This window comes from Chenopodium quinoa, unplaced genomic scaffold (assembly GCF_001683475.1).
Source record: "Chenopodium quinoa cultivar QQ74 unplaced genomic scaffold, ASM168347v1, whole genome shotgun sequence".
Classification (NCBI taxonomy): Eukaryota; Viridiplantae; Streptophyta; class Magnoliopsida; order Caryophyllales; family Amaranthaceae; genus Chenopodium; species Chenopodium quinoa.
The window spans coordinates 4,313,599-4,338,809 of record NW_018745523.1 but is presented as its reverse complement, the minus strand read 5'-3'; the positions used below and the strand labels follow the sequence as shown (position 1 = coordinate 4,338,809).

The window sequence follows — 25,211 nt, the reverse complement described above, 5'->3', positions numbered from 1 at the left end:
AGCTATTTTTCTCCTCTTTATCAAGTGAAGCATTTGAAAGTATTAACTTATTTTGGGTCACCAACGCCAGAGCAACTCAAACAAATGACGACTTACATTGAGTCGCCGCCGCCACCACTTGGAGTGATCATGGATGCTTTACTTTGGCTATTCCCTCAGCTAGATAGTATTCGATTCTCATCTCCACCCGAAATAGTGGTATTTACTTCGCTGTTGGATTTATAATTTCATTTAAGTAGTCTCTCCGTTATCGTTTTGATATTGCACTATTTACACACCCCACTTTGATCTTTTTATTGTGCAAATATATAAAATCAAGCGTGTTCAATCATAGTGTTGCAAGTAATTTGGTATAGATATTGTAATCATTTTTATTAAATTATCGTTTTGTAAAGATTTTATCAAAGTAGCTTAGCTTGGAGTTTATTTTGTGTGGAAACTTCCTTATAATTATCTCATATTTGTGAATTGTTTCAGTCATCTTTCGATGTTATTGTTCGGTTCGTGTACACGGAGCCAATGGAAAGCAGCACAAACAACTGTGGTTGCTATGCATCTAATCTTCCTATCAATTGTTGGCAGCATGCATTGAAGATCATCGAAAAAAAAGAAGGATTTGATGATGATGATTCCATGGAATTGTTCTTCAATGTAGGGTTTTGAACTTGTAGATTTTCAGTGAGCCAATGAAGGTCAACAAGTAGTTTCTTTTTTTTTTCAACGCTTGTTGAGTTCCGTTTACCAAATTGGACTATGAATGTATTCACAAATTAGCTAGGGTTGGGTTTTAATAATTTTGATATTGTATTTTCACTTAGAATATGAATGAATGTTTGAAACGTGTGTATGAATTTAACCACCAATTATGTATTTATTTGTTTCCTGATAATAGTAAATTAAAAACAAAGACAGGGTTTAGGAATGAAGTTTAGTGCATGGTATAACTAGTTAAGCTAAAGTAAACATCTAGAATGAATAACCTCACAAAGATAAATACTAGTAGCTTTTTGGCCCGTGTAATCTAGCAATAACTCGTAGTTATGAAAGAAATTTAACACTTGCAATCGATTAGTTCGGAAATTGAGTTCAGCCACATCACTAATTGATTTTGGCACACCCCTATGTGAGAAGAGCATAGGGTGTGCCAAAATCAATTAGGGTGTGCCAAACGCTAGTTCCTTTAAGTTTTTTTTATATACTTTCTTTTATATTTACTACAATACTATTTCCAAAATTTATTTAAAACTGTTGAGACTACTTATATTCAAGGGGTGAATAATTACCTTTTTATAAAGCAACTCGTTCTGGACATTGCAATCAGTTACTCAGCTTCTTCAGCTTATAAGAGAACTGCATGTTTATTACTGTCAAAAACTAACTCCTAACATGATATTCAGCTTACAAAACTTGCAAATTAACATGAAAATCTATTAAAAATATATATATAAATCAAATACACGAGAACCTAAATTCTCTAATACAATTTAAACAAAATTACTTACAGATAACAGCACATTTTACCAACAAATACCCATAGAAACCAGCTGGGAAAATCTCGACAAAATTGACCTACAACCCACATTCAACATATACATTATCAACATTCCTCTCCAACTGCAAGCTAATAAAGATGTTTTCTTAGAAGTTCCTCCAGGAAAAATATGGAAAAGAGATGAGGTTGTATAAGTTGATTAGTGAGAAGGATAGACAGACAACTGAGACAAGAGCATAAAGACGTGACTTTCCTCTCGCACAACCAATAATAAGACCCTCATGGATTAAAGAGTTTTCTGAAAGGCCCATCCTTTCTATCCTTAGCAGCTTCAGTTAATGCAAGGAATCGCTTGAAACCAGTAGTGGCTGCTCCTCGACCCAATGCAGCAGCTCTTGCAAGCACATCTTCTCGAGAAGCAGCAACAGCTGATGTAGCAGGACTGCTTATAGCTGGCACTGCAGGTGGAGCAGGAGGAATTGTAACCGCAGAGGTCATTGATGGATGCTTAATGCTTGGACCATGTTTGTTAAAATCATCTAGTATGGTTTGCTGGTCAGCTTTTTTAAGACCCTGCATTTTAAAGTGCATTTTAACAGACATCAAATCCAGATTCATCAAAAAGAAACGTGCAGCTGAAAAAGGAAATGAAATAGCATAGGAATAAATCCATTAAAACTCTTTTTTCAGAGTAAGCCGCCAATAAACACATAAGCAGGGAAAATAACATATGGCACTAGTCACTAAAATTGAACTACATAGTTTTTAGTTTTCATACTTCAATTAATACTTGGTATTCCCATTGGTATTAATCTAAAAAGAATTACCACTAGGCCTATACTACAGTTTCTACTCTCAAACCATGTATCGATCATTTGCTGCTCCCATTTATAACTAATAGAGTAAGAAGGGAGTTAACTACCATTCTCAAATAGTCAAACTCTGGATGGGGTGCCAGCGGTTTAGTAGCTCAGAACATGAAATAGATAAGTGTCTATTGACATGAGGAAGAAAAGCTTGTACACACAACATGGCTGTAGAGTAAGCTGTGGCAACAACTTTAGGGAAACTAAAGGTTTCAGCAAAGGAATAAAACAAAACAGAATATAACCTTGAGCTCCAGGATTCGCTGAAATTCTGACGTAGTTCCTTCCGGTAATAAAGCACGATAAGTATCTGCTACAGAATCTAAAGGAGACAATATAACCTGTCCAAAAAAATGACAGTTAGCCAATGCAACAGTGTTAACATATGGATCCACCATTATCTTTTACTCACCTTCAAAAGGGCCTCTGCTTTACTCATCTCACGGCTAACGTATTTGGAGTAATTAGCAGCACCAGATGTCTATGTACATATCAAACATGAAAATGATTAGTATCATCACATACAGCTACGGCTGTGGGACTCGGCACCAAACTCAGATACCAGGAACAGATGCAAGTACTTCTAAAAAATATTTCCAGCTTATTTCACTTACACTGACCAATCATACCAATGGAAATAAATGGATACAAGTTCACAAATCAAATTTTGAAGTAGTTTAGTACTATTTGGTTTTAAACCAACAAAATTATGGAAAGAACACAATCATAATTTAAAAATAATATTTACATATACAGCCCTATATAAACATCAGGAGCACATGAACCCCCACAAAGTTCAGCTGTTGACCTCAATTGAATTATTGTAGTATTCATTTGCTTAAAATACAGCTTCATGGTAGTTTCGAAATAGCACTGCATTACCACAAGTCCAATTGCCATACAAAGATTTAACATGATTATATTGCAGAAATTTATAAATGCCCACCAGAATCCCAATCAAAGCAACTCAGTGGATGCAAAGGCAGTAAGATCATAGTTGGAGACTTGGAGTTAACAATCTCACATTAGTGAAGTATATAACTTACTTGTTTAGCAAGAGAAGGAACCTCCAAAAGAATTGTTTTCACAGCTTGAGTATCCAACAGCATCTGCAATAGAACAGTATGTGAGTTTTATGTTTGTGTTGTTGACGTTGAGATTTTATCTACTTGGCTACTTAACATAAAATAGAAAGATATACTAGGATATAGGATAAACAAATGAACTATTTCAAAACCATGATATAATGCACTCATTCTTAACATTAGCATGAATAATGATCTACGTTACACAAAAAAGCTGCAAGATAAAAATAAAATACTACCTCCGTTAACAGTTATTTGCAACAAAGGGGTTATGCGCGGAATCCTAGGCAAAACTTCTTAAACATGATTATTAAAAGTTATGGACATATAATTAATTATTAATCAAATTTATTAAAAAAAAAAAAAAAAAAAAAAAAACAATTGCAATCAAACCAGAACCGTCCAGACCACCACCACATGCCACCACCCAGAACCACCACCCATGCCACCCAAAACCCATGAACCACCACCCACGCCACCCACAAATCGCCGAAACCACCCACAAATCGCCAAAATCCACCTAAGAACCACGAAAACCACCCAAAAACCACCAGATCTGCAACCCAAAAACCAAACCCACCCGCGAAACAGCCACTTGCGAACCACCTAAACCCACGAAACAGCAAGCCACGAACCACCCACAAAAGCCACCAACACCCACGAACCACCAACACCCACACAAGACCCACTAATACCCACACACGAACCACCAACACCCACGAACCACCAGCACCCACGAAATAAACACCTACCAGATCTAATGAAACCCACACACAAACCAGATCTATTGAACCCACCAACGAAATAAGTAGAAATGAGGGATGAGAAATGAAGAAGGAAGAAGATGAAGATGGAGGAGAGAGATGGCGGGAGATGAAATTAAGATGAATCAGATTTTTTGGATAAAAGTTTAGATAATTGAGTTAGTTTAGAGTTATAATAATTTGTAATTATGTGTAGAGTGTTATGTGTTAATAATTTTTAAATGAGGGTATTTTGGTTATTTTATCATAAAAAAGTTACTATATTAAGAAAAAAATAGTTTTGTTGCAAATAATAGTTTCACCTGTTTTTGGTAAATGTTGCAAATAACTGTTAACGGAGGCAGTATTAAAATCCACAAAAGCTAATACAAGTATTGGATCTAAAATGGAAGAGCTAATACAGCTCAACACTTTGTATCAGAGGTTGCCATAAATCTTTTTAATACAAGATTTGGTAAAGATCTCATCTTACAAATAATTACAAAGAAATATCAAGCAAATATTCTATACTTATTTTGACCAAGTACCTGCTGGGCTCCAGTTTCTGATATCTGCTTGCATTTGAATATGTTCTGATAAAAACGGGGACCAAGTGAAGAAGCAAGCTGAAAAGCAAAAAGGGTAAAAAAAAATTAGAGAAAATAAAAATAAGGTTCAGACTAATAGGTTATGAGATATGGTATCCAGGAAACAAACAGGAAATTTAAAACAAGAGAGTAATAAACAGGATACAGCCATTCTGGCGATAATTTCTATTACTAATAAAATAAAATAAGAAAATAAAAAGGCAACTCCAAAGTCCAAACTATACATTAAGTTCTGCATCAGTTGACATGAAATTGCACAAGTAAAAGTTCCTCAAAAGTGAGAAACTATACAGTTGTTTTCCTGAGGAGCTATACAGTTGTTTGGTTGGCAGCAACACGGAAAGTGTAACTTCCTATGGAATGTTCAGCTTCATATAGTCTGTAATTGTTATATAACATACTGAAATTATTTATTCTTGAAATTGCAAACTATTAGGAGGTTAACAGTCACCTTCTTGAGTTCAACCATCCAAGAACTTATTGACAACAAAAATTTCAGAGCGAAAAAGAAAAACAGGGTCCTTACTTGACTAACATTAGCACAAGCAAGTTATGAAGGAAAATGCTCATGAAAAACCAAAAATAGATGAACAAATTTGAAAATAGAAACAAGCAGACAAAATTAATCTCCTTCATCTACCTTGTCCAAGAAAAACTGGAAGTAAATTGGAGACAGAAGTGTCCCGAGTATAGGTATACTGCTTGTAATTATTGTATTTATTCCATTAACATATCTGCATGAAAAGGATGCACATTACATGTTGGATTCACAACAAAAAGCCAAAAACAACAATTTACAAACCAAAAGGAACTAAATATTACTCTGATTGGTCGCCAACACTTTCAAGAGTTGCCCATAAAACACGTGTCATAGAAGCCATTTCAATATCAAATTTAGTTTCCAAACCTTGCACCAGTGTTATCAATGATTTTGTAATTACTGCTGAATATTCGTCCTGCATGATTGCATATTATTAAAGATATGACTTGGAGAAGTCTTGCAACTAATTTAACAATCATCAGTATACAAATTTACCTGTACTTCTGACACATCAACTTTATCTGCAAATACGGGTTCAATAACCTTAGCTATATTTTCAGCCAATTCACCTGACTAACAACAAAAAAGAAACAGATTAGACTATCTAGATATCACAAGGAAATTTCTTAACTATTATATTGTGGTCCAAGATATTCTACTTGTAGTCTTAAATACATTTAAATATCATATCTTGAGACTTCTAAATGCAGTTTGGAGCTGATAACTACAGACTTCAATCATGAACACGAAGTATATTGAGCAGAAACAACTAATAAAAAAGGTCACTAGTGCAGAGAGAAAGAAGGTATATTGAGCAGAAATAACTAATTAAAAATGTCACTAGTGAAGAGAGAATGAAGGTATATTGAGCAGAAACAACTAATTAAAAATGTCAAGGTCTGTCCTCATACAAAAGCATAAATTCGGACTCTTAGACAATAAAATGAATTCAAGTCTTGAAAAGGAGAAGCCTTTCTCTGCCAAACATGAACAATTACTCTCCTTTATGATACCGTAAACAAAAGATTTTATTTTATTAACACTACATTTGAATGTAGCAGTATTAACACTAGGATCACCAAAGTCCTTCATTCACAAAGTCTTTATTAACAAAGCATGTTTTAATCTACTATCAAGTGGATCACCAACATCCTCCCTAAGGTGACCGCGTAAACTTAGCAGAAGATAGTAAAAGAACTGACGGCAACAATATTCATAAATGTAAACCAAGAGATGAAGCCTTAAGCTGTTAATCAAAAGCTCATTATGAAGTTAGATTCAATCATAATTTGGACAAGATAGCTCATTGATTTGGCTCTCTTTGTGAAAACAGTGTAACCAGATTGAACAGAAGTCAAGGCATTGCACAACTCTTTAATCAGTTTCTAAGTATCTAACTTAACAGCTTTTGACAGTAAAGATATTATAGAAAGGCAGCAAAATTATTAGTGACAACCGCTTCTGTCAGGCATGAAAATTCAAGATATCAACCCATGAACACCCAAAGGTTGGCTGAAGCGAACTCACCGTTTTATGACAGTATTCAGCAGTATTCACTATATAGCAGATCATCCTTTCATCTTTTTCAGATGTCTGTTTGAAAAGTGGAAGAAAGCACGGAAAAGCCAAATAAATAAAATTATAGTCAGCTGCGATGGAAAAAAAATTAATCCAGAAACAAGAAGTTGAAAAAAACAGGGTCAGACCTTAATCTGTCCATCTGTTCCAGTGGCCGCAGCCACAATTCCTGTCCCGCCCTTTGGCAGTCTGGCAAACAACTTTGTTGCATAAGCTTTAAGAATTTTTTGAAACACCTAGTAAGAGAAAGCAGAAAGACATTTTAAAATAATTAATAATGATTAAAACTCTTAATATTAACAAAGCAATTATATAATCATCTCGAAGCCAAGAGAAACGAGTATCTACAATAATACTATAGAAAATTGTTAGTTGTGTGCATCAACTTGATGATCACAATGCATATATAAAAATTCAAAATACCAATATCAAGATGAACAAAAAGCCACAAGTCAACAGGGCACAAGACAGTACACATTATCAATAGTTAACCCCAGCTTGTTTAATTATTCCACTCTCCTGCAATTTAAATCTCTGACCACAACCCAAAGAAATTTCCAATAGCCAACAAAAATAAGAAAGCAAAATTAGACACTTGTATTTCATCATATACATTAATACATAAAAATTTCTGAAATTCAGATAGACACACATAACGTAGAATTAATGATTTACAATATAAGACTCATGAGTGATAATTTAGATTTCAGATGAAATGCTTCAAAAGGATCTCATACCGTATCTTCAAAAACATATCAACAAGAATGCTGAGCCAAAAGTAGTCTTTACTTGGCTTCAGTTTTTAAACTTTAACTCAAATCAAGCTACACGCTGAGAGGGTCTAGATTTTTTTTTTTTTTTTTTTTCTCTTTTGACCACGACAAGCCAACGGTCTGTTTCCTCGACAATCTAAGGGTCTGTTTTAAGCCAAGCTGCATTAAGCCTAACTTAGGCTCGTTCATTATCAATCAATCCCCTAATCATAAATTTTATTTTACTATGGCACAGCATAACTATGTATATCTCTTTGATAGACAAAAGCCTTCACAAAAAGAAAACAGATGTAAAGCATGGCAAGACATCCCTTCTCTTCAGTGATAAGTGAAGAAAGGCACCTTAAACAGATTAAATAATGTCTGGTTCTTTGTCAAAGCACTGCATCTCTTCAAGCTTCGTCTGATTATCAGAAAGACCTAGATATCACAACAAAGCTGAAGTAGTTAACATAAAAATAAAAAAATAAAAAAAAAACATGAATTAATAAAGCTAAAATAAGTAAAGTGGAGCCAAAAAAGATTAAAAGATTACACAACAAAGAAAAAGAAAAGAAAAATTCCTTGGATGCCATTAAAAACAAAAAAGACCCCTGAAACAACTTCACTCTTGTACAAAAATCCTTTGTTCCTTTTTTTTTTGTTACGTTTTCTACTCTAATCCGTTCTTGTTTGTTCGTTACACTTTTGCTTTTATATTGTAGCAAAAAAATTCTACAAATACCTCACTTACTTCACTCTCTTTCTTAGTATTTTTATATAAACCTCATTTATAACACTCTCTCATTTTCTTACACAACGCCCACTTTTAATACTCACTCTATGTCTCTATCCTATTCTTATTGGTTTCTGTTACAAGTTGTAACTGCAACCATCATTTAGGAACTGAGGTAATATTTAAGTAGTCACGTGCAATAATTATAGTTAAATTCATTACATTGCAAAATTGTTGCTTAATACTTTTATTACAAAAGGTTGAATACTTTTAAGTAAAACACAAACAAGATTAAGTTCAACCACTAATGATGACTATTTTTCGGTTCTCCTCGACTAAATAAATGAATTTTTAGCAAGTAAAAACAAGTTTATTCAGCAAAGAAGGTTATGTTCAATTTTATTTTTATTTTATTCTTTTCATGTTTCATTTAGCAAAATAAGTTAAGGAAAGGAGAGCCTAAACAGAACAAATGGTACAAAAGTTTGGAAACTTGGAATATCATTTTTGCTTAGGAAAATCACAAAAGACTAAAAGTAATTAGTACTCCGCATTGTAAAATTAATACTAGTTGACATTAACTCATTTTAAAATATAAATCATTAACTGCCAATTGTATATGTTAACTAGCCTTGATCACCAAGACTGTTTTAAAGATGTACAAAAATAATATTAACACACACACACACACACACTGACACACACATTCGTTACCCTTAAAAAGTGTTCCCTAATTCGCTAATCCCCCCATGGATTGTAATCCGAAAAAGACAGATTAATACGTATGAGTGGTTGGCGTATTTTAATAAAATTAGGCAGCGAATTGTGTTCTCAAACTCAATCTTAAACAGCATTACATTGACACAGCCCAAAGAATCAGCCCTAAAGAGCGGGAAGTGGTTAGATGTTATGATAACAAAAATTTTGTTTTAAATTTTTAATCCAATATGCAACAGCCATTTTTTACTTTACAATAAGTATTAAGTGTAACCGTTATTGAGTCAGTTAAATACAATTTATCAAAATGATTCCAATTGACATAAACAAGTTCACAAGAATGTATATGAACAAAGAACTTATATGTACCTGCATGCTACTGGATAAGATATTTGTCTGACTTCCTTCTTCGGTATCCCAAGTTTCTTCCTACAGTGTCCACAGGAACATAAATAGCATTTCATTTCAAGTTTCAACATATACAGGGGTGTGGAAGACTGGAAGGGAAATGGAAGGCATGAATATAAATAGACTACCTGAACAAGTTTCTCCAGATGATCCATCAGTGTTTTTTCTTCCAATTCAACATACACGTTTAGATGAGGTTCAAAGCAAGATGAGATGATTCCACGGAAATTGAACTGCAAATTCATTAATTGAGGAGTTAAGTTACCCTAATTTCAATCAAGGCCAAAATTGTAGAAGTTAAAATTATGAATAGGAGCAAAATAAGAAATTAAATTTATACTCATCCCATTCTTTTTTGTTCTACTCACTTCCCATTTTATCCCGTTCTTTTTTGTTCTACTTGCTTTGCTTTATTCTATTTTAAGCCTACCCCCTTTACCATCCTACCCCTTTTACCCCACAATAGTTACACCTTTCCACACACTAACTCTTACACTTTGCTTAGAGGGGGTATATAGTTTGGTTGTATTGTAATAAATGTTTGTTACTACTTTTGTTTGACCCCTTTTCTCTTTCTACCAAATTCCATATATTTTATACTACATTTGTTACTACTTTTCATCTTCATGCCAAGCACAAGATAATAATTAGTATAATTATTATTAGTATTAGTGGTTCACTTGATAATTTTTCTTGTTCGGCCAGTAAACAGAACAGCCAATATAAACAATTTAAGGCATCAAAAACCAAATAAAAAGTATAACTGATTCTGATATAATAATAGAATGCAATAACTTAAAAAGATAAAATACTGAAATACAATAATAGGTGAGTGCTAACGTTTCTGAACTAATGCACAAAAAGGGCAGTTAAGCTTGCTCTAAACTTTTTTGTCAAAAACAAAGAAAAGGAGAAGTTGAAAAGGTTTACCCCAGCTCCAGGCACAGAAAATTCTTTAAGACCGTCGGTTTCCTGTAATAACAAGTCCAAAAGACAATTACAGCAAATCAGGAAGGATTTTTTTTTTAATAAGTAACAAGCTATATCCGAATACATACATCAGTTCCACTGCCTTGATTAGCAGCGAGCTTCTTTTCATATTTCTTTTTGATATCTGATACAGCTTGACTGAAATTGGGCCCTCTTTCTACATCATCAGTGTCATGATTGGTCTCTTTAGCTGGTGAACTTCCTCCAAATTTCTCTGCCAGTTCTTCTTCAAATTCCAAAGTTCGCTGAAGTGCCTATCAAATTTTACAAAAGCCAATTAAGCAACAGAAAAGGCAGCAATGTGCAACAAAACATAAGTAATTAAGATACAGTTTAGAATATAAAAATCTCAGGAGAATATTAGCTTTGAAGTAGACAGAACTTCAAGCTTTCAGGCTTTCAGCCATTTGAAATTCTCCAAAAATCATACCATATTGACAGAAAGCCAAGGGCATAAGGGACCTCACATCCCATAAGCTTCTGTAACTGTACATGACATACTAAAAGGTTCCCAAATACATTATTTCGTGACAGATAGAGGGTGAAGATCCAACCTTGATGTTATTAGAATCAGTTAGAAATCCTATTTAATATGCTCCAATGTATAGACATTTTACTAAGCTCATGGGTCAAAGCCTGTTCTGAAAAAGTTGAATGAGGACATTCTAATATAGATTTTGCAGATATCGTTGTTTATACCACAATTTTTCCAATGATTTCTAAGCTGGTCCACAGATTCCACTGAGTTTGAAGCTTTCCAAAGATATTTGAAGGTTTACATGGGTTTCAAGACGGAGATTTATGTATTATATTCTTTTATGAAAGCATTAGAGTAATAAAGAATATGAAAACTATTAATTCAGGGCTGGGTAGCACATAGTGGTGAATAAATAGTGTCTGATCCCAATAAGGTAACTGATGTTTTCTGCGATAGCATGTTGAGTGGTTGGAAAGGATGAAGAGAGAAGAGGCTACATAATCAATTATGACATCCAATCTGTCTTGCTTATTGCTTTCACAAAGAAGGGTATTAACTATTAAGAGATCTTCTCCATTAATAAGAACATAGTTTTTAAGATACTTAAACTAGGAAGCTGTTAAAAGCAATAACTGTCACTTCTGTGAATTTCATTACAAAGTCCAGCATACTGATTGTGTTTAGGACTACATGCCTGTCTCATGTTATTCTATTATCCAAAAATGTATTTTCAAATTGTTGAGTAGATTGAAATTGGTGCTTTTAAACATCATCTCCTTGGATCAAGATGCTTTTGTTAGAGGCATTATGTGAGCAGAGTTATTTGTCAAGATGTCTAAAGAGTTATGGTAATTTTATTTTTATTTTTTTTTTTAAATAAAAAAAGGTCCTTCCGGATAACCTGTGAAGTAAATTTGAGGAATGCTTTCTCTATTAAAAGTTAAATGTTTTACAGCCTTCCTCCTAATTCGATTTAATGAATTTCCTTCCTTTTTTATTGGCCTCGATGGTTCTCTTATAGTTTCTTATATAGTTTCTTCCAGGGATAAAATAAAGTCTTACTGTCTTAGACAAGGAGATCGTATTTCCCCACTTTTTATTGTGCGTCATTGTACAGAATATTTGTCATTTGTATAGATTTGGGTTAGACCTAAGTCAGCTATTGCTTGGTTTTGTAAGTGAATAACACTTAGCTAGAGCTTTTCCCCTTTAAAAATTAATTTTTTTGCCAACAAAACCCCTCTGAACTTCATTTTGCGGTTTTGATAATTTTTCATATTTTTTATGAGGTAAAGGAGTGTATGACTCACATATGAGCATAGTCATATTGTCCTTAAGCAACCCAAGATAGGCATGCAGATCAATCTCCAAATTCAGTGTTGCTAAGCTGTATTGCCAGGGAATATCAAAAGATTTCTATTGCTATTAAGTACTCAGTAGTAGGAACAAAATTAGAGGTAATAAGAAACAAGACCACTTCTGAATACAGAAATAATTTAGGTAATAGAAAATCATCAAGCATCCACCCCTTACCAGCAGCAGTGTCCCCACATCTGGTTTCTCCTTCATGTTATCAAGTATTTCCTCAAGTTGTGTTCTGTAGCAAAAAATGTAAAGAAAAACGATATCACTTTACAAGATAAATATAGGATAAGCATGCATGAAAGTTTTCTTTTATATATATATGTTGACGATGAGGTAAGTCCATAAGTGGACTAGCAAATAAAAGATAGAAGCCAATGCTTAATCTTATTGGAATGAATCATATATCAAACTAAACATTTGATACTCAACAGCATCTTATCGAAGGAGAACAACATGTCCAAATGAAAGGGAAGAATGTCAAGCAATCAATTACTATCAAAATCCACTACATGAAGCATGCCAGCAGGCAAAGCTAGAGATGTTGTCAATCCGTCCACCCATATGTTTCCCAAATAAGAAGACCATACAGATATTAGTGATAATTAAAAGCACATGCAACACTAGCTAGAATAAATAATAATTATACTGAATGTATAGAGTTCAAAATTTTAAGGAAGAGGCCAAAAGAGAGTACATCACTGACCTTGTGAGCTTGCAGAATTGGATGCATAGTAAATAAGGGACATGCCATGAAGAAGGGAAAATTTTCCATATCTCCTCATTTGTTCTCAACCGACGCTTGATCCAAGCATATCTCCTTTCCGTTTTATCCAACTTTGCAAGTTCTAATTTAAAAAACATATATAAATAGAAATAAGAAATATTTAAGACAATTTTTACAGAAATCAAAGAGCAAATCATTTTATTGATGCAAAGGGTTGTATCAAACGGGATTGGAATACGTTTGGCAGCGGATCACACAAGGAGCAGTAGTGAAAGATACTTACCAGCTCCTTCGAAAATTTGTCTATAGGAAGTAAGTTCCCTGTTACAGAATATTTTAACAAGTTCTTCTCGTACAGAAGGCTCCAATGCATCAACCACCAAACAAGCATCTGATAGCTGCTGCAGTAAATTAGTTTCTTCTGTCTCTTTCCCAGTACCCAGGCTGAAATTGCAAGATACAATAATCAAATGAGATAATATATAGAATATACAAAAATAATATACAATGAACCAACATCAACGAAAACCAATTCTTACAGCTTCAACATGAGTTGAGATTTTGCAAACCATCACCCATCCCTCATTAAAAGTTGAGAATTTTCTCATCTTACAAATTCAAGTAATAAACATTCTCAGAGTTCAAATTTACATGTTCTCCAAAAAATAAACATAAAATCCATATTCCATAGTCCAACTAAAGTAAAATTTCTATCTAGGCAGATATATCTACATCCACATAAGGATTTATTTACATGATCAATGTGTACAACACATTATTTTGAAGGACTTCATATTATACAAAGACAGCAACCAGTCTCTTTCCCTTATCACCTCCCAAATCAATTATAGCCCAACTCCACATATAATGAAAAAAGGGGAAAAAGAAAAAAAAAAAAAACTAGCAGTACCTTGAGAAGTCAGAAAAAACATGAGACTTCAAGATTTGTTTAATATTCTTGAACTTCTCACGCAATTCTGTTATTTTAGGGACATCCCTATAGGCTTCAAAATGACTGCATAACTGATTTACTGCCTGAAACAAATCAAGAAACAACATCATCCACACTAAGATAAGGAATGTGTGGGACCAGGAATAAAAGATCAAACAAAAAACAAGGAATTTATAAGACAAGGAACAAGAGAGAAACGTTGATCCAAACACCTCATGACCATAAAAAATCACTTAAAATTTGTGTTATTAGAGGCAAGTTATGCCATTAAAGCATGTATATCCTTCAGCAACATTGGGAGTCTTCAAACAATAAGTGACGTACAATAGAAAAACCACATAATATGTTCAGACTATACAGAGAAGATTCATCTGCTTACAATACAGCCAAATTAAAAAGAAATTATATATTTTCCATCATTCAGGTCAAATAGTAAATCTAAAGCCAAAATATATACTAGTACAAGGAATGTATGTACGGGTGGGAAGAACCGTGGATCCTCCAAAGAGATAGGGAAAAACAATGTAAAAGCTTAAAAAATTATTGACCTCCTAAATAGAAGAAAAACGCTTGCCCACTGGCAGCTTGGTACCTCCAATTGAGCAGCTGCCTCCTTATATTGTCTTTTTGAAGCCATCACTTGAAGTTGCTCAACAGCAGATACTGCCAAAGCATTTAAAAGGCATTATGGTAGCATGTTTCATTCTCTGATTGACTGAATACCATGCGATATTATACAAATATTCTACATCAACTACATAAATTGGATATTAAGGCAATTATACCTTTGTTAGAGCTATAAGAGAGAAACAGAGGATGAAGTCATAAATCATGACATCCCAGAAAACAGCAAAACATGTGTAGCAATTGGCAAGTTTATGGAGGTCAGAATCTATAGCCTTCAGACTATCCAAATAAAAATATAGAAGCCTAGCTGTCTTAATATATGGGATCAATTTATTTTAAGGACTTAGAACTTTTAGAAGATATGAAAGTTCCTCCACAAATGTGTGCACTAACAACATATGCGGATATGCCATGTAAGAAGAACAATACGAAGTATATATTAGAAAAAATTGCTATGTACACATGTTTGATTCAAAAGGAAAAACAAAGGTCCATAATTCAAACAAATTAATACAGCGTAGTCTGAAAAAAAAAATATGAGTTAAACATTGCAACAACAAATATGTTGAATCTAATAAGAATATCTAGAGCAAAAGTACTAGGAGCTCTTGTTTGTTCATTATATTGTTCATGTATTACGACAACAATGGAAAACATAAAGATTAATAAAACATGAATCCTGCATTTCAAAGAGTAGCAGCTAACAGATATAAAACTAGTAAATCATCTCAACATAACATAAAACTAATGAAAGTTAGAATTATATGATATGTGATTGATAGTATCATGGCAGGCTCTTGATCTTTGACATATTATACAATCATTATAGTTTTAAATTTGATTCTTTGGATTAGTGTGAAGGTGGAAAATACTTTTCATGAATTTTTCTTGTGGTGGTACATTGTCTTTGTATGATCTTCAATTGGACAAAAAAAACAATATAAAAAGAAAGCAATAAATCTGTTTTTTATTTTTCCCAAGAGCAAAGACCAGATAGTTAATGGTCCTGGATGCTGAATGTGTGAGACGCTAAGATCAATGAAAATAAAAAGGAAACAAAAAACCAACCTAACATGGTAAGACGATGAAGTGCAGTAATAGTAGTTGTTATGTGCTTCTTTGCAAAATCGAGCTTCTTTATGTCACGACAAATTTCCTGAACCATTGTCTCACTTTGCTCAGCCTTATTTTTTATCTCCCGTATCTTGTACATGAGTTCCTGTTGAAAAATTGATCAATCAATTAATCCAATCAGAACAATCAATTAGTGGAACAGAATATAGGATACAATCAATTCCGGATAATCATCCAGAAGAGAATTAGAGCCAATCAGTCATTATATATCAAGTAAAAAGTCAAGTAATATGAGTCCATATTGGGAGCACAAACCTGCACTGCACGCGTAGCAGCAGCAAGATCTTCTTTGGCCTTGGTACCTGAATTACTCTAAACTACAGGAAGTTAGCAATCAAAAATTAAGAGTTCAAAAACACACAGCTTCACCCTAGTGAGTGGAAGATTCGATGCTAGTAGAAAAGTTGTAACAGCTTATTTCATGGTCCTGAACCAGTGCTCCCACCTCTCACAATAATTAGTATCCTCCTGATAACTTAGTAACCCCCATATTGTGAGGGAAGAGAACCTTGGTCCAGGACCATGCCATTAATACTCCTCTCCAGGTAACAGTTTCCAAAACACAATTCAAACACTAGAACACTACTAGTACAGAAATTATAATCAAGCTTTGCTGAAACCAACAACCAAAAATAGAAAGAGGCTGCATAAAGAGGGAAATCAGGTCTATAATAAGAAGGCCACAATTTAAATCTCGAAAGGTAAACACAAGATTCCAAAATACATAGGTTCAACTGTTCAAGAACTAAAAAAGGCACCCTACTTGAGAAACGGCACATAAATTCTTGAGTTCTTTGGTTTCAGATTAAGGTCATTTCCTCATGAGTTGTATATGAGCAAAGTCTAGCCTGCTTACATCAGCTCAATACTTCTTCTTAGGTTTTTTCACTTCACCTCATGAAACCCTTAATCTTACTGCAGTTTTGCACCAGTCACTATCTCACCAAATGCCTTCTGGAAAAGCCCATATCAATAAATTCCACATCTAATTTTTTTTGGGTAATGCTGTACATAGCCCTTAGGGCTATATATAAGCATTAAAAACACTCTTGGAAATTGTATAAAATTAGGAATTCATGACAAAAACACTCGTAGATCAGTGTAATTAGTGTGAATTTGTCATGATTTTCTAAATTTAAACAGTTTTCAAGAGTATTTTTAATGCTTATAAGTAGCCCTAAGGGCTATGTGTAGCATTTTCCTTTTTTTTTTATGCTTTTTCATAGAGTCAAACTACCATGTCAAAAATAATGTTTTAGTGATAATTTGAAGGAGGAATGGGAGAATGTTTCTGGTAGAAATATAATCATCAAGACTGAAAACAATTTAACCCATGCCAGAGCATAACATCCCATCAAGAAGCAAGACAGAGAACAAGCTAGCAGAAAATACACATGAAGACATGGAAGTAATTGCCATCCAGATTCCAGCATTCATTCATCATCAATAATCTTAAAAGATATCCTTATTCCAAAATCTATTGCTTTTCACCCTATCTCCTAGTTTTATCATCTGAAGAAACCCATTTCTTTTCCAGTTTATAAAAAGTCAACTGACAGCCACAATCATCCCCCATTTCCTATAGTCTCACTTTGGATTTACTGCCTCTGTCCCATTATTAAGTGCCTGTTTTCCTTATTGGGTATCCCTTAATTAAGTGCCTATTTCTATTTTTGTTTTATGTATAATTACCTACATACCCCCACTTTATACTTTTTAACATACTAAACTTCCCTAAATACCCTTCACACATGCTTTCTCATTATTGTCTCCACTAGAAAACAAAATATTGTACTCTATATAATTATTTCCGATACTCTTCACACAATCATACATGCTTTTTATACTTCCTTCATTTGCATTAAAAACTATGAAATTTAAGAAACGACACTTTTTTTTGAAACGGAGGGAATATTTACTTTTACCCAAAAAAAAAAGTAAATTAAATAAAATAAAACATTAAGTGCATACTGGGCAAAGATATGCCAGGCTACCAGCATAATTGACATCGATGAGGATGAGGAACAACAAGAAACATTTTTTGCACCCCCAAAATGATTTAAAAAGGAAAATTGTGATGAAAAAATATATATACATAAATAATGACTATATGAGCCATATTCAATATCAAATTCTTACACCAATGTGTGAAGGATCTGTCTAGTAGCCCAACCACTTTTCCAACTCATTTTGCAAGGACCGTCTTCTATCTTAAAATATATCACGATGTTAAATCAAGGGTAATTTTGGAGCATACTGTGACATATTATTAGGCACGATGGCCGCAAGCCATTTGCATTGCCTGTAAATGGTTCCACAATCATTATTGTGACATCAACCAAGATTTCAACCCTGCAATAAATCCTACGAACTTCAACAAGGCATGTACCCTTCATAAGAAAAATATTTATTCAAAATTTTACTAAAAGTTGATTGCTTGGTCTAAACTTCCCCCACTCTTCTTTCACATAACTTCATTTTCACTCTAGCCTGTTACAAGGTCATGCACATCAATTATGCACCCTAAACTAATTAACATATTAAAATATGCCAACTTTAACAAAACCACACCAAGCCTGATAGAAAGAAGCCTGCAATGGACTTCTTTAAATTCAAATAGTAGTCTTTTAAACTTGTATGCAGTTCATCATTTGATCTACCCAGTTGTGTGTGGCTGAAGATCAACCTCATAAATCAATAATCCATCATTCCATCTAGTCTAGAATATTAAATTTATAATCTAAAGGTATTCATTTTTACCTAGCTGCATTGCTCTCTTTATCTCTATATCAATAATTGTCCATCCCTCTCCAACCTTGGGCAATCTTAAGTCAACTTGTCTGAACACTAGTTTCCCAAAACGGCTCTCGTCAAGCCTTTCAACAAGAATACTCTTCCCTCAAAATAAAAATAAAAAACAAAAAATAAATAAATAAAAAACAAGAATACTCTTCATGCACTCAACCTCCTACACTCTTCAACCTTTTGCAGTCTTCAGTCTCCTTGTCTGAACACTATTTTCCCAAAATTTAACGCCCATGGTTCTCATCAAGACTATTAACAATAATACCCTTCCTACACACAACCTCCTTCACAACCTTCTATAAACGAAAATGAACTCAACAGAACCTCATGTAACAAAATCACAACAAACTCATTCTACAACAAAATAAAATAAAATAAAAAAGAGCTATACATCACCATCCAATCCAAAATATGAGAGTAATGTTTACTGAGAGTGAGTTTGGAAACGAGGATTATTGCCCAGGAATGAAAAGGATAATGTGCCATGCACTCCTACCAAAAGGTAAAAATGATTTCCACCCTTGGGAATATCTCCACTTGTACAACTACTTCCCACCCCTTTACAAACCACGCACATCAAAATTCATCATTTCACTCGAAAATGTTTCCCATCCAACAAAATGAAACCAAAGTGAAGATACCACTCATACCAGTAAAAATAAACAAAAAATTCATCAATACTTCCATCAAAACTGTAGAATGCAAATCATGCAAAGACCAATAAATCTTACCTGCTGTCGAACAGCTCCCAGTATGGAAGCATCCACTCGACGGATTTCACCATGAATCTTTTGCATTAGAGGCTCAACACCAGATAACGACGCCTCTGATATACCAATATTAACACATAATCAGCAATCATTCAAACAAATGCAAGATTATAAGAAATACTGAACTACAATTTCACCAATCCCTTTCAAAATAACACTGATAAATGTATCAAACTCCGACTTCAACGCCTCGAATCAACGGAGCTTCAAATTCCTAATATAAATCAACCAATTTAGGTAAATAGAAGAAAAGCAACATAAATTACCTGTAGGAAACATCTGATTAATGTATTCAAGAGCACTTGACTTATCCATAGATCGAGGAACTGACATCTGTTCACATTACATCAATCAATACTTCTGATTATCAATCAAAATCAACACAATAAACTACAAATTTCAATCAAATTACATAATTCAACAACAAATTAAGAACAACAGATCGACTAATTTTCAGCTAACATATACAAAAACTATATCAAATCATAAACTAAGCATCATATATAAACATTTAAGCTATAAAAATGAAAAATTGCTCGCATAAATTGAAAATGTCTATCAAAATTCATACTCCTAATCTACCAAAAAATAACAAAATTATAGTAAATTGAAACTCAAAAATTACGAATAAAATTGATGAAATCAAACCTTTTGATGCAATTCGAGCTAGAAAATTCGAGTGATTGTGATTTCCAGTTGATTTACCAAAAAATGAGTGAGATCAAACATCGAAAGAGGAGAGAGAGTGAGAAAGATCGGAAACTATCGACGTCTTTCTTTTCTTTTTCTTTTCTTTTTCCGATGTATTAAAAAAAGGAAAAATAAAAATAAAATAAACTCGCAATTTTTATTTTTTTATTTTATTTTTTTTGGGTTTTTGTGGACGGTCATATATAAAGACACAGAGTTTCAGAAACACTGCGTCACACTTTAGCCTTTCTTTCTCCTCAAATTGAAACCAAAATTTTGAGTGATATGATTTTTGGAGTCAAGAATTCGATTTAACCCTAATTCAAATTCAATTATCAGGTTTGAATTCAATTTTAGTTTTAATTTGAGCAATCAGTTTTTGAATTTGAAGATTTATTCTTTTTTTTTTCTTAAATTGTTGTATAATTGTGTGCTGTTGATGATTTATATATGTTAGATTTGGTGAATTTTATGAATATTAGAAGTCAATTTTATGTAATATTGATTCGAGAAAACTGTAATTGGAAGAAATGTGAAACAGAATAATGTGTTTGTAAGGGTTCTTGTTTTATCTTGTGGGTTTTCATGTAAATGTTGAATTTCTTTGTAATTAGTGTGTAGGTAATTCCAATTCATGCTCGGATTTTTTGGTTCATGTAGCCGACTCCACTTATGGAGTAATGGGATTAAGGCTTTGATTGATTGATTGGTATATATCCTACTAGTTCTGTATAATGTGTTTGGGATGATTACTCAGATTGAATAACATGATTTAATAGTTTGTGCATGGTATGATATTATATGTTTCAAATTCATGTTGTGTTCCTATGTCCTACTTTCCTGTAATTAATGATGTAAACTGGTGACATTAACAAATGGAATTAAGCCGGATATTTCGATATTTCTTCTATGTGGGCAGGTTTTAGATTAACATCCTGTCGACCTTTTCTAGGGAACATATGTATAAATTCGTATAGAAGAACGGTTCAATGGATATTGCTTCTAAGAAATGTAAGAAAAGAAGCCAAAGGGCCTCTGCTAATAGAGTAAGAAAGAGAGTGAAATGTAGAATTGACTATATTTCTGACATGCCGGATCATGTGCTTCATCAAGTTCTTTATCACCTACATCCTAAGGATGCTGCTCGAACTTGCATCCTGTCTAAGAGATGGAGGCAAGTATGGAATTCATATCATACTGTGGATATTGACCTGTGTAGCTTCGACAAGGTGAAGAAAAGTATAAAGTTAAGATACAAAGATCAAATGATTAATCGGCTGCATGATGAACAATTGCTTAGTATTCACAAGTTCAGGTTGTGCTTTCCTTATTCATTATGGAAGTGGGATGGAAGGATTTCTGATGTAAGTGATTGGATTGTTTCTGCTATTGCGAGGAATGTTAGAGAACTTGAAGTCCACGCTAAATTAAGGCATCCGCAAGTACCACGGTACACTTTGCCTCCGTGTGTCATGATTGGAAGTTCCATTACTGCATTAAGCTTATGTGGTTGTCGTATACCTGCCGATTCAGTAAATCTTCCGCACCTCCAGAAGCTGTCATTTAAGAATATGAAAGTCTCCCTGCTGCAGTTTGAAAATCTGATCTCTGGCTCCCCTATGATTGAGGACTTAAGGTTAATAGAGATACAATGCTCTGAATCGAACAAACTGTCTATCTGCTCCCTAGACAAGCTGAGGCGAGTTGATGTGCACAAGTGTATTCCACTTGATAGTATTGTTATTGAGGCTCATTGGCTTGAGACTTTTTGGTATTACAGTAAGAAAAAAATATTCTGTAAAATTGACTTATCAGCATGTAGGGCTCTTAAGGAGCTGATATTGGAATATCCCAGAATGACAGATAAGATGTTTCGTGATCAAATTGTGAAATTTCCTAAGCTTGAGAAGTTGGTTCTCAGCAGGTGCAATATGTTAAAGAACATCCGCGTCTCTGGAGACAAGTTGAGGAAGCTAGTGATTAGAAGATGTCGGAAATTAGAAGAGGCAATCATAACTTCTCCAAACATAACCACACTTGAGTATCGTGGTAAAATGATGCCAATTTCATTCCTTACTTGTTTAAGTCTAAACGAAGCTGTACTTACCTTTGACCCATCATCGAATGCTACCAGTAAATGGGATGTTGGAGGAAATGATGCATCTAGACTATACAAATTCCTTGATGATATTGATCGTTACAAAAGGTTAAAATTGATGACCCTTGACAAACAGGTAAGAATTCTACTCGGTTGGATTGTGTCATGGATGGACTGAACATAGACCCCTGTTGGTTTAATAATAAATCTTTGAACTGTGTATCAGGTTGTTCTCGTGTGGTAGCTTAAAAATTTTATATTGGAACTTTGTTTCTGAACTGAGTTGATGGTTAATAGGCAGTCTATATTTTTCTTCATATGCTAGTGTTTTTATATTGTTAATTTATTTTTCCTTTCATTGATGAATTTATCTAGGGTGTTATCATTTATGAAGACATCAGGGCTATGGTTCTTCCTTTGCGCCACATATCTAAGCCACATGCAGTGAGAATATCTACTCGATTTCGGGATCTACTTGATGCTGCTTTAAAGACGTTGCCTATTCCATCCACTCTATCTATAATGTCCCACAACACCAGTGACTTTCCTGAGGTACTCTGTAACTTCCCTATAATTTTGTATCTGATTGTAACAATTCAACCACTGACACAGGAAAATATTATATAAATACTTCCTTTGACCCTCATTAGTTCGTAAATTTATTACTATGCATAGTTTAAGATGTTGTAATGTTCATTTCAGCTTACTTAAGCAATTATATGTTTATTTCATTTGTGATCAGATCAAGGCAGACCATATCTTTCATTCGTGTTTGTCTATCACTATACTACAAATTAAATCTAGAACTTTTGTAAGTGGAATGTACACATTAATATGAATCTCTTGGCATTAGATAAATTTTTTTCTGAAAGATTAGTGTACAAATAAGGTCAAAGCTTAGTCAAATTAAGAAATCAGATGACTGCCTTAAGTTATCTATTGCTATTTTTAAAATGAAAGTATTATACATAAATAATTTTAAAATAAATAGATGTGATGATAATTGGGTATTTGTTTAGTTATTTTAATAGAAGATAAGGTGAAAAAAAGGAGATAGTAAGTGGAAGGTCAGAATGCTCCTCTGCGTGAACTTTGCCTTGTATATGAATGCTGTGTCTTGATGCCATTATTCTTTGTTATAGAATTTTACTCTTTTTTACTCTACATTACTCCTTTGAACCTCCTTAGAATTAAAATATGTCAGAAGATTTTTTTTAAGTACAATTAGTGATATAATACTCCCTCTTATAATTGATACTACAAAGTATGCTTCAATCCTGGAGGTCGCAGCTATATGTGACAAATATATTTAATTGTCAATGATTGTATAAACAAATGAAGTTGTTTGAGTGTTGGTTTTTTTTTTTCCTCTTATTTTTTTGGCTTTGGGAAAAATAAAAATTTTAGTCAAATTAGATGCTTAGCGTATTCAGCTATATTTCATGAATATTACATCAGTTAGAGTTACGTGTATTAATAATTGACTCTGAAAGTCCCGTAAAGTATTTGTTTTTATAGTCTGACATGAAGTATAGCATCATCAATTTATCAAATTATCAATTATTAGGGTCCTGTTTCAATTTTGTAAACTGCATAAGAACAAAACAAACTCAATGGTGAAGCATTGGCAGAAAATGAAATTATCTATCTGCTTGTATGAACATTATGCCTTTAGAATTGATAGAGGAATGTCATTATGAATTTATCGTTCTTTTCAATCACTGGCAGATCATATACGAAGAGTTAGACAAACAAAAAGCAAATCCTGAGTGTTGTGTATTCTTCAAGAACAAATGCTGGCGGCATTACTTGAAAAATATCTCAGTTGAGAATTGGATATTTCAGTCAAGTGGATGGTCTAAAGCTTCTGCATCTCTTGAATGGCAGAAAACAACCTTTGTGCTAGATTGGAGCAAGTGAACACACGCAAGATCGGAAACTCGTAAGGTTTCATAGAGTTGGCAAATCAAGTTTTTATGAATTCTATAGAAATAGTAAGGAGTAGATTTAGAATTTAGTCCACTTTAGAGCATCACACCCGTGGTATACTTTTATACCACGGTGTAAATATTCATCCAATCTAATATATATATATATATATATATATATATATAAAGGGGAGTTTTTTCCCGAGATTTTAGAGCGCCATGTAGGATTTTTATTTTTTAAAAATTATTAGAGCGCCACATATGATTAATATTTTTAAAACGCTACAATAGGATTATGCCACCTAAAATAAGTTAACGTGTCACGTAAGATTATAAATTAACTATAGTTATATCCAATAAATAATTCAAGTGTCACATAAGCATAATTGACCAATGAGATTTTAATGGTTACATTAATTAAATACGAAATATTATCTTTTGAGATTAGGTTTTTTATAATATATTACGTACAACTAATAAAATAACAAATGTAATCACATAAATATAAAAAATATTTTTTAGAAAAAAATAGATCGACCCGTGCATCGCATGGGCTTCATCTAGTATATGATAATTTTTAGTACAATGGCCTGATTATTATAAAGTAAATAATTATGAAAAAATTACCGTTGTTCATGATCAATAGTTTTATATATTTTTTCGAATTCGCTTTTTACTACTTATATTGATTATTTTATTTAATTAACTTTAAAAATTAATTTATTATTTCCAATAATAAAATAAAATATAATTATAATTAAATTAATTGTATAATTAATACATATAGGAGAGAAAGAAAGTGTGGTGGTAAAATTTTTTATACCATGTGTGGGGTGATTTTTGAAGAAAGTATATTGTATTGTGGTATAAATAATGTGGAGGAGTGAGAAAGTTGGAGAGAGAGAGGGATGGTATAAATTTTTATACCATGAGTGATGATGGTCTTATAGGGTAATTGTAAACTTTGATACTTAAATATTCATTAGTATTTTACGCAAAAAAGAAATCTTCATCAGTCAATATATCTCTTTTAACAAAGGTAGATCACAAATTTCTGATTAAGGCGGACTTTTATTAAGTTATTGAAAGACAGAAAAAACATTTAAAGTTACAATTTTCCTAAC

The 25,211-nt window shown here is 33.2% G+C and overlaps 2 protein-coding genes across 3 annotated transcripts; one reads left to right on the top strand and one right to left on the bottom strand.

Moving 5' to 3' along the window:
- Positions 1-1,407: 1,407 nt before the first annotated feature.
- Positions 1,408-20,153, bottom strand: LOC110715584 (vacuolar protein sorting-associated protein 53 A-like). The gene is made up of 25 exons (XM_021894172.1): positions 20,020-20,153; positions 19,638-19,704; positions 19,333-19,427; positions 16,052-16,108; positions 15,731-15,881; positions 14,628-14,698; positions 13,994-14,118; positions 13,367-13,527; positions 13,063-13,204; positions 12,528-12,591; positions 10,585-10,770; positions 10,457-10,498; positions 9,655-9,759; positions 9,488-9,547; positions 8,029-8,106; positions 7,042-7,149; positions 6,863-6,928; positions 5,831-5,908; positions 5,617-5,750; positions 5,435-5,528; positions 4,735-4,812; positions 3,405-3,467; positions 2,771-2,839; positions 2,604-2,699; positions 1,408-2,065 (listed from the first exon to the last, which is right to left on the bottom strand). Exons 2-25 carry the CDS (start codon positions 19,702-19,704, stop codon positions 1,772-1,774), a joined length of 2,484 nt encoding a protein of 827 aa, XP_021749864.1. The 5' UTR covers positions 20,020-20,153; the 3' UTR covers positions 1,408-1,771.
- Positions 20,154-20,277: 124 nt separating this feature from the next.
- On the top strand, positions 20,278-24,231 carry LOC110715585 (F-box/FBD/LRR-repeat protein At1g51370-like). 2 transcript variants are annotated; one of them, XM_021894174.1, is made up of 4 exons: positions 20,278-20,400; positions 21,014-22,295; positions 22,535-22,711; positions 23,888-24,231. In XM_021894174.1, the coding sequence occupies exons 2-4, from the start codon at positions 21,051-21,053 to the stop codon at positions 24,077-24,079; spliced, it is 1,614 nt and encodes a 537-aa protein (XP_021749866.1). In that variant the 5' UTR covers positions 20,278-20,400; positions 21,014-21,050; the 3' UTR covers positions 24,080-24,231. The 2 variants fall into 2 exon arrangements, with proteins under 2 accessions (XP_021749866.1, XP_021749865.1); XM_021894173.1 differs by having other exon boundaries at positions 20,981-22,295.
- Positions 24,232-25,211: the final 980 nt, after the last annotated feature.

Excerpts from the sequence above, each read along its gene's own strand:
- LOC110715584 (XM_021894172.1), bottom strand. The coding sequence starts at position 19,704 with ATGTCAGTTCCTCGATCTATGGATAAGTCAAGTGCTCTTGAATACATT. Across the intron at positions 8,107-9,487 it reads TCTTATCCAGTAGCATGCAG|GTCTTTCTGATAATCAGACG; the intron begins GTACATATAAGT and ends TGTGATATCTAG. Across the intron at positions 2,840-3,404 it reads TTCCTTCTCTTGCTAAACAA|ACATCTGGTGCTGCTAATTA; the intron begins GTAAGTTATATA and ends ATATGTACATAG.
- LOC110715585 (XM_021894174.1), top strand. The coding sequence starts at position 21,051 with ATGGATATTGCTTCTAAGAAATGTAAGAAAAGAAGCCAAAGGGCCTCT. Across the intron at positions 22,296-22,534 it reads TGATGACCCTTGACAAACAG|GGTGTTATCATTTATGAAGA; the intron begins GTAAGAATTCTA and ends GAATTTATCTAG. Across the intron at positions 22,712-23,887 it reads ACACCAGTGACTTTCCTGAG|ATCATATACGAAGAGTTAGA; the intron begins GTACTCTGTAAC and ends AATCACTGGCAG.